Consider the following 9,936-nt stretch of genomic DNA (forward strand, 5'->3'; position numbering starts at 1 on the left):
CTTGCTTCTCCCTCTGCCTGTGTCTCTGCCACTCTGTGTCTCTCATGAATAAATAAATAAAATCTTAAAAAATGATGATAATTTGGTCTGCATTGCCATAGGAAGGCTGGAAAGAGGAATATCTTCAGCTCACCACTTTTCTCTCCGGGTGGTGAAACACCCAGCTCCCTCCTTAACCACCTGTCTGCTCTTTCCCTTCCACTCCCCAACACAGGATCCTGTGGGGCTCTCTGGAACTTAGGCCACATGCCTCCATCATCTCCAAATTTAAGATGGTTTGATGCAGTATAATACAGGGCATCCAGTCCTACGTGGGGTGTCTCAGAGATACTCTAGTAAATCTCAGAGCTTGTCCTTTCTGTGCTGTTGGACACTTGCAGCCACATTTTGGCTCCTCCATTGCCTATGTGACCCACAATGAGTTGTTTAGTGATTGCAGGCCTTAGGTTTTCAACAGATAAAGAAAGAAATCTGTTATTATGAGAGAAACATGGGACACCTGGAGAAATATTAGCCAGAGTTCCCTGGAGGAAAGACATTTCCAACAATACTGAACTTTAGAGACATTATTATTTTATAATTTAACAACAAAGTGTTTGTGTGTGTGCACACATTAGATCCTCACAAGAGCCTTGTGAGGTAGGTAGTAAGGTAGAGGCTGAGAGAAGGTAAAGTCTGGCCAAATTAAACGTCGGGGCCAGCACTCAAACACCTCACCCTCTCAATGAAGTCAGTGTTCTTTCCGACACACAGCCTTCCCTCAATTTATTTCAGTTAAATATAGGAATGTACTAGTGCATAAAATGGACTCTACAAAAAAAAAAAAAAAAATCAGAGAGTTGCATTAACTTAAGACTAAAGAGCCCATGGCCCAGGCAATTAGAAAACAGGAGTTTTGTTTCCTTCAGCTAGATGCCAGGAAGGACCCCTGAAATATTTAACATCCCAGCAATTTTGATCCCATATTTTTACAGTCCTCTTCCAGGTCCCTTGGGCTTGTTTGTCGCAGGTTATTTTCTCTGCCTCAGGTGGCAGCAAATCTCCAGTGGGAGCACTTTATACACTGCTGCACAAAGGGCTTCAGAAATTCTCTCAGCTTTGAAGTCATAAGACCACAAACATCCTCTACGAGAATTCTGCCTTGTCATGGCACTGAGACATCTGGTGACTAATGTCTGCATAGCACTGGATACAGAGAGTGTTTTCTGGTTTTATTAAATCTTTGTGTTCACACCCCAAATCCTTTAGTTGCAATCTAATTTCTTGCAAGTTCTGGGCTTACGGGGCTGCACTAAGGAATTCCTTATGGAGTCGTAAGAGTGAAAAAAAAACGTATTGGGAGTCTTTTTAAGAGCCAGGCTTATACAGCTGTAAGGGCTTATAATAAGATCTCAAATATTAGGGGCACCTAGGTGGCTCAGTGGTTGAGTGTCTGCCTTTGGCTCAGGTCACGATCCTAGGGTCCTGGGATCGAGTCCCACATCTGGCTCCCCAGGAAGAGCCTGCTTCTCCCTCTGCCTGTGTCTCTGCCTCTCTCTCTGTGTCTCTCATGAATAAATAAACAAAATCTTTAAAAACATCTCAAATACTTATCATTAATAGTGATAATGTATCTCACTCCTCTTTTAGTAATCAAGCATCAACCATCAAGCTTACATTTCCCTAAGGTCAGTTAAAAACACTGAAGGAATGCCTTTTGTGTTCAGAACATTATTTGTGGCCTATGGGTTTATCTTTGTCATTAAAGTGTAGGAAAAAGACAGAGGACAGACCAGGGCCTAACTTGAGCCACTGACACCCACATTTAGCCTTTCTCTATATGTAGCACCTGGAGACAACAGAAATGAAAATCTGGAAAGTGGCAGAAGAACCACTACAAACCATTTCCTAGATCAAATGGGTATTTTGATGGCATAAGAGATGTGCTTTCTGACGGAAGCTCTTGTCACATCTACTACAGTGGAAAGGTTTTTCTCCTGTATGCGTTCTCTGGTGTGTGAGAAAATGGGAACGCTGATTGAAGGTTTTGCCACACTCGGGACAGCGATAGGGCCTGTCTCCTAAGTGGATTCTTTGATGGGTGATGAAGTGGGAGCTCTGGTTGAAGCTCTTTCCACATTCACCACATTTGTAGGGCCTTTCCCCTGTGTGGATCCGTTGGTGTTTTATGAGGGCAGAGCTGTCGGCAAATCCCTTCCCACAGTTGTCACACTTAAATGGCCTCTCACCTGTGTGTGTCCTCTGGTGTGTGACCAGATGTGAGCTCTGACTGAAACTTTTGTGGCAGTAAGGACAGCTGAAAGGCCTTTCTCCTGAGTGAGTACTCATGTGTGCCACAAAGTGAGAACTATCTCTAAAGCCCTTCCCACACTCTGGGCACTTAAAGGGCCTTTCTCCTGTGTGGGTTCGTTGGTGCTTAACCAAGTCTGAACTCTGGCTAAAACTCTCCCCACAGTCACTACACCTGTAAGGCTTCACTCCTGTGTGGGTCCTCTGATGGGTGATGAAATTTGAGCTTCGACTAAAGCTTTTATGGCATTCAAGACACGTGTAGGGCTTCTCTCCTGTGTGGGTTCTTTGGTGCATTATGAGGTGTGGCTTCCGCCCAAAAGTCTTCCCACATTCTGGGCACTCATAGGGTCTCTCACCTGTGTGGGTTCTCTGATGTTTGATGAGTGTAGAGCTATCGCTGAATTTTTTCTCGCACCCGCTGCACTGGTAGGGTTTCTCTCCTGTGTGTGTTCTGCGATGGGTAACAAGGTCTGAACTCTGTTTGAAGCCTTTCCCACACTCAATGCATTTATAAGGCCTCTCACCAGTATGGGTTCTTAGGTGTCTTATGAGATAGGAGCTCTGGTTAAAGCTTTTTCCACATTCTGCACACACAGGCTTCTTTTCTACATATCCATCCAGTAGCTTGTTTAAATCCTTCTCCTGTGGAAGGGGCTTCTTCTCCTTCCAGGAGAGGGTTCCATGTTGCCCTTCTATTTCAAGATCCCTCTCCCAGTTCCCTCCCCATCCAGGAGTGTCAGAAATATCTTCATTGGCCCTTTCAGACGATGTTCCACATTGTTCTGCTATTTCTGAAACGTCCTGATTGAGTTTTGTCACCTGATTCTCAAAGTCTGAAAAATTAACAAAAGTAACAGAGAACAAAGTTAACCAGTTATCAGGGAAAAACATCAGAGGGCAGTTAGAAAGAATGAGATTAGTACGTTAGCAACAGATGACAATTTAATTTGACTTTCTGTAAAGTTTTCATTTGGTGAAAAGGTTTTTTAAATTATTTTAATTTTTTAAAAACACTATTTCTAAGTCATCTCTGTACCCAACATGGGGCTCAAACTCATAACCCTGAGACCAAGAGTCACATGTCCACCAACTGAGTCAGCCAGGCACTTCTCATTTTGTAAAAAGTTTGTTGAAGTTCATTAAGCTTACAGAAAAATGTAAATTCCTAAACCTTTTTTGTTTTAAGATGAATCTTGAAGGGTGCTTGGGTGGTTCTGTTGGTTAAACATCCAGCTCTTGATTTTGGCTCGGGTCATGATCTCAGGATCCTGGGATTGAGCCACGTGTGGGGCTCTACACTCAGAGGGGAGTCTGCATGAGGATTCTCTCTGTTTCTCTTCCTGTTCACACATATTCTCTCTCTGAAATAAATCTTTAAAAACAAACAAACAAACAAAAAATAAATAAATGAAGATTTTGGGCAGCCCGGGTGGCTCAGAGGTTTAGCGCCACCTTCGGCCCAGGGTGTGATCCTGGAGACCCGGGATCGAGTCCCGCATTGGGTTCCATGCATGGAGCCCGCTTCTCCCTCTGCCTGTGTCTCTGCCTCTTTCTCTCTCTGTCTATCATGAATAAATTTTTAAAAAATCTTTAAAAAAATAAATGAAGATTTTAGGGGTACCTGGCTGGCTTAGTCGGTAGAACAAGTGACTCTTGCTTGATCTTAGGGTTATGAGTTCAAGCCCCATGTTGGGGATATAAAGTTTACTTAAAATAAAAATTAAATGAAGACTTTATTTGGTCAATTACTGATTGCCCAAGAAGTCAGATTTAAACTTCTAATAGTGAACAAAAGTCTATGGCAGCATTCCAAGTTCTTCATCTAAACAAGGGCTGAAATGTGAGATTTCTTCCCACTGGATAATATTCACATCTCACCTGTGTGCGTTTCTCTTAGGATCTTCCTTGCCTCAAAATTTTGGAGTGGTAGCACCCATGGGTCTTCTTTCTGCTCCAGCTGGGAGACTATACTTGGCCTGGAAATCCTATACAGGAAGGTGAATATAGGATGTTAATCTGAGCCAACCATACAATGCCTGACCAAAAAGCCAAGCTCTCCTCTCCCTAAGTGGAGGGAAAAGCTCAGGGAGACGCTAAGCTAACATGTTTGGTCTCATTGAAAGGAGTGATAAAACAGGATGATCTCCCCAAAAGGCTAAGAAAAAAGCCCCTTTCCTCCCATTAAAACAACAACAAAACAACCAGACTTGGGTGATAGAAACTCTAGAGTGAGCACAATAATTCATTTCTGAAGGCACAAGGCTAAACCCATGTAGAGAGATAATTTTATCAGAAACAATGCTGCCATGACCTCACCCTTAGAAAGAATCAGGGAAGTTAACTATAATGTTGGGCTTTAAACTTTTCCCAGAAGGCAGCAGTAAATACAGCCATGAGAAAAAAACAAATACTTGTAAGGGGGAAAAAAAAAAAGGGCAAAGGACATAAATAGGCAATTCACACACATATACACACGCAGTCTTTAAATACATGAAAAACCTTTAACCTCACCATTAACCAAAGAAAATCAAATAAAAACAATGATACAGTTAGACAATATAGTATGGAGGTAAAGAATGCAAACTGCCTAAGTTTCAACCTTAACCCTTCATCTTACTAGCTGTGTGACCTCAGGAAACTTACTTAAACTCTCTGTGTCTCAGGGTCTTCATCTGTAGAACAAGGATAATGATAAGGCCTACCTCATAGTGTTGTTGCAAGGATTAAGTGGTAAGTCCTCAATAAATGTTAGCTGTCACTATTATTTAACCCAGACTCTTTGATCCAGCAATTCTAATTCTGGGAATTCTAAGGAAATGAAAAAATAATAATAATAAAAAAAGTTGTGGGACACCTGGTTGGTTCAGTTGAAAAAGTAGGTGACTCTTGATCTCAGGGTTGTGAGTTTGACCCCCCACATAGGGGGCAGAGATTACAAAAAAATAAATAAATCTTTTTTTAAATAAATAAATCTTAAAAAAAAAGTTGTGCAAAAGATACATTAGCTAATTATTAACTAACTATACTTTAATAAACAAAACCTAAAAAAGAAAGACAGTTAGCTAAGAGATGTTTATCACAAAACTGGAAAGGATCTGGAAATGACCTAAACATTCCATGAAAAAGGAATAATCATATTTGATTGAGCCATACTGAAATTACGATTGTATAAGTTAAAAAGGTAGTTTAAAAGATGGTTAAATATGAGGTTCAACCTCATATAAGTTATTATATTCCATATAATAAAATACTAAGTGGTTATTTTAAGCAATGTATAGAAAAAATGTTGTCTATTATTATTGTCTAAAATATATTCACAACACAATATGTAAAAAAGTGAGATGCACAACTGCACTTGCAGTACAATCCCCATTTTTTCCTTTTGTTTTTGTTAATATACTTAAAACAATGGCTGGAAGGATAGGAACTCTTCAGTAGTGGCATGGAGTGGGATTTGTTTTGTTTTGTTTTCATTTTGTCTCCCTTTTTCTTCAAGGAGTGTATATGAAGTAAAGCAAGGAGAAGGGGTAGCCATTGTATTTTAGGAAGAGCACTGGAGATTTGTTTTGTTTGTTTGTTTTCTAAGTGACAGAAAAAAACACAGCTCCCTCCTCCTTTGCCACAAAGACCTGGATTGGACTCTCACCTCTGCCACTTAACTTTGAGTCTCTGTCCTGACCTGAAAGAGGGAGATTATAATACCCACATCAAAGGGTTAGGGTGAGATATTAACAAGACAATAAATGTCAAAGATATATATAAGCGAGAAAGTGCCATAAAAATGGAAGTCATTCCAAAAAAAAAAAAAAAGTGGAAGTTAGTCTTTTTCTGCCAGGGAGGCAACAAATACTCTCACAGATATCTGGAGCTCTAAGAGACCAACATCCCTAGAGACCACTCAGACCTGGACCCTCTCACAAACCTAAGTCTTAAATCTAAAGGGGAGTAGCATCCTTACCCTCTGAGAGCCCATTCTTCTAACTGTGTTGGGTGGTATCCTTGAAGAGAATTCTCTAAGCGGTGTCCAGGTAACCCACTCTTCCCTGAAGTCCCCAGCCACATCATTGAGAGTCATCAGTTCCTAAAGCAAGAGACCTCAGTATGCATCGAAAGCTCTCTGGACATTCTAGCCATTGTCTCAAAACCAAAGGACAGCCCCAGTACACCCAAAGAACCAACCCCCACCCCCCAGCCTAGAATAGCAATGAGGTAAATTCTATCAACCACAGAAGGGTTGCTTTTCTTTTTCTTTGTTTATATCATCCTTACCTTGGCCAACACTCACAACACTAAGTGAGGGCTGGAGCTCCCAAACACATCTACAGAACCCTCAGTTGGCAAACATTAGCTTTTTGAGGAATAAATTGTGCATGATGGACAAGATAAAGAAGAGAACATGGGACAATGACTTGATTTGTGAAAAGCTCTCCAACAACATTTTCCCCAGCAAGCCAGCAAATGGTGGACTTCAGACTTCATTATACTCATATTAGTTATGAGGACAGCCGACTTTTCCTGGCTTGTAGATTGGGTGTCAACCTCAAGGAATAGACTATGCAGAGCCCCAAAGGGAATGACCCTGGGTACCATTCTATTTCAAGGTTTAATGGAATCAGAAATGAGATCTAAAAGGACATGGATATGCTGGAAAATAGAATAAAATTTAATCAAAAAAAGCACAAAACAAAACCCATAGGGCCTGAAAACAAGCACTAACACATTGATAAAACTGATAGCAGTGTCAAGAAAAAATTGTTTGGGGATGTGTGGGTGGCTCAGTGGTTGAGTGTCTGCCTTTGGCTCAGGTCATGATCCAGGGTCCTGGGATTGAGTCCTGCATCCGGCTCCCTCTAGGGAGCCTGCCCTTCCCTCTGCCTATGTCTCTGCCTCTCTGTGTGCCTCTCATGAATAAATAAATAAACCTTTTTTTTTTTAAATTTTTTGGAGGGCAATGGTCAGATTACTGGATGGGTCAGTAATTTATTCAGTTATATGTTGTAAGACATTAGGAATCAGAGAAACATAATGTTTGGGGGGGTTTTGGTTTTGTTTGGGGTTTTTTGTGGGTGGGGATGGCTTAAAGAGTTTCCAATAGAAACAAACACAAGTCAGCCAGCTGAACCTGTTACTAAAAATTCTGCATTTCACTGGACCATGGACCAACCAGACTGGAGTGAGGATGCTGGAGTCTTTCTCCGCATCTCCTCCCTTTTTTTTTGTTTCGCCAATCAAAGCACCTGGGTATTCCTAGAAGACACCCACCCTTTTTATGGAAACATTTATGCATATCCACACATTGCTGTTGGGTCATTTATAAAGTACTGAGTTTTTAAGGACCTAAAAACCACAAGGATACATTTCATCTCTCTAGATTAAAATAATATCATTAGAAGGTACAAAAAAAAAAAGCTAAGTTTTGAGCATAAATTTTATTTCTACATCCATTAGGAAACATAAATGCAGGGCTTACTTGCAGGAGACGGACTGAGGGGGAGAGAGTCACAGAAACCTTGCTCCTCCCGCCTTCTCCTGCCCCGCCCCCCCAACCCCGCCAGGTGACCCCGCAGGCCCCAGAACACAGAGGTTCTGTGACTGCCATTGTGAGCAGCCCCGGCTTGTTCGCTGGGGTTATTAATAGGGACATGACGGCGGGGGTGGGCCGACACCGGCACCCCCCCCCCCCCCCCCGCCCCGCAGTGCTGCAGGCCCTAATCAGGGCGCCGCGGTCACAGGGTCACACAGTCCGAAGCTGAAGCCGGGGACCACCACCGAGGGCGAGAACACTGATCCAGAGGATGGGCTATCCCGACGACGGCACAGAAAGCCGCAGCTACCTCTCCCCACTCTTCAGCAGACCCCGCGGGCTCCGAAAGGAGAGCGCGGAGACCTGGCCGGGACCACACCGCGGCAGCGGGCGAGTCCCCTCCACGCCCCTCAGCCGCTCCCAGGCTACCGCCGCTGTCTCCTTCCCCGCATCACTCACCGCCCCGGGGCCTGGCCGGGGATGGAGCAGGAAGTGAGAGTCTTCCACCGCCGAGCCGCACCCGGCCCACAACGCGGAGGTGGTCCCTCCCTGGACCCGACCCGGATTCGTGACAGGGCTGAGGGGACACAGGTGGGACTGTGGGCTCGGCAGCCCGCAGCCGGAAAACACCGCCCCTCTCCCCTTACCATTGGCTCCTCGTTTTCCGCGACCAGAAGCCTTGTCCGTCCATAGGCTGATAGAACTTTCAATCACCGCGCGGCCTTCTGGGAAATGTAGTCTCGAACAAGACCTCGGAGGACTCGGGAGTCCCGGGATACCCAGGTCGGAGCGGTGGCAAGCACTAAACCTAATTCTCCCTACCGCTGGAACCACTTCTCCAGAGTTCAGGGGAGGGATCCAGAGACTGTACATCCAGAGAGGGATATGCAGATGCAACCTCCTGGCCTCGCCCGACTGCCGCGGAGCAGCCCTGTACCAACTGCGCTCTGGAACCTCGTCCCCTGCCAAGCGCCGCGGGCGTGTGGATGCTCCTCTGCCAGATCCCCATCCTGGGGGGCCAGAGCCTGCACGGTGTCTGCAGCCAGCCGGCTCCAGGGCAGCTCAAGACTATGCCTTAAGAGACCCCAGGCAGAAGCCGTTAGAGGAAAAACAAACGTTCTGCTCCCTTCCGTTGGCATCACAAGTCTCTCTCCATGGGTTAATACACCCGCTAATAGCCAGAGGAGGCTGGCGAGGGTGTCAAATAGTCTAGGAGATGTGTATGGGTTCCAAATTGTGGAGATTACCGGGTCTTATGTGAGAACCAGTGTTCACTCTGGGCCGGACCTTATTTAAAAAAATAATAGAAGCCCTTCTCTACAATGAAGAAAACACCTGTCTACCCTATTTATCGATTTAGTGCAATTAAAAAAACTGAAGAAGGGGATCCCTGGGTGGCTTGGCGGTTTGGCGCCTGCCTTTAGCCCAGGGCGCGATTCTGGAGTCCCGGGATCGAGTCCCACGTCGGGCTCCTGGCATGGAGCCTGCTTCTTCCTCCTCCTGTGTCTCTGCCTCTCTCTCTCTCTCTCTCTCTCTCTCTATGTCTATCATAAATAAATAAATACATACATACATACATACATACATACATAAATACATACATAAATAAATCTTAAAAAAAAGAACATTTGTTCTTTTAGAATTATTAGCTCATGGCTAATGTGGAAAGACTCCTTCAATGTTAATTTAACCATTCCTTCAACAAACGTGTATGGTACATCTTCTAACAGTCACTGGGAACATTCTACATTCTAGGTTGTTCCACAGGAATCACATATGACCATTGCTTTCATGAAGTTCGCAGGCCGACAGAGGAGAGAAATAATAGAAGATACTAAAATACCAAATAATATTCTGTTGTGGTTTTTTTCATGTAACTATTGCATCTCAATCATTTTGCTATGTAACTATAGTTATCTGCAAAATAATCACAATAGTATTTGGGGGATTCTGTCCACAATAAATGTCTGGGGATGCCTGGGTGGTTCAGCAGTTGAGGGGCTGCCTTCGGCTCAGGGCATGATCCTGGAGTCCCAGGATGGAGTCCTACATCAGGGCTCCCTGCATGGAGCCTGCTTCTCCCTCTGCCTGTGTCTCTGCTTCTCTGTCTCTCGTGAATA

At 44.1% G+C, this 9,936-nt stretch overlaps 1 protein-coding gene across 3 annotated transcripts; it reads right to left on the reverse strand.

Moving 5' to 3' along the window:
- Positions 1 to 1,190: 1,190 nt before the first annotated feature.
- ZNF774 (zinc finger protein 774) lies at positions 1,191 to 8,855 on the reverse strand. Of its 3 annotated transcripts, none has more exons than XM_025437779.3 (4): positions 8,464 to 8,855; positions 6,251 to 6,373; positions 4,171 to 4,277; positions 1,191 to 3,125 (listed from the first exon to the last, which is right to left on the reverse strand). In XM_025437779.3, exons 2-4 carry the CDS (start codon positions 6,355 to 6,357, stop codon positions 1,888 to 1,890), a joined length of 1,452 nt encoding a protein of 483 aa, XP_025293564.1. In that variant the 5' UTR covers positions 6,358 to 6,373; positions 8,464 to 8,855; the 3' UTR covers positions 1,191 to 1,887. The 3 variants fall into 3 exon arrangements, with proteins under 3 accessions (XP_025293564.1, XP_025293563.1, XP_025293565.1); XM_025437778.3 differs by lacking the exon at positions 8,464 to 8,855 and adding an exon at positions 8,276 to 8,415; XM_025437780.3 differs by lacking the exon at positions 8,464 to 8,855 and adding an exon at positions 7,763 to 7,861.
- Positions 8,856 to 9,936: the final 1,081 nt, after the last annotated feature.

Source organism: Canis lupus, chromosome 3 (assembly GCF_003254725.2).
Source record: "Canis lupus dingo isolate Sandy chromosome 3, ASM325472v2, whole genome shotgun sequence".
Lineage (NCBI taxonomy): Eukaryota > Metazoa > Chordata > Mammalia > Carnivora > Canidae > Canis > Canis lupus.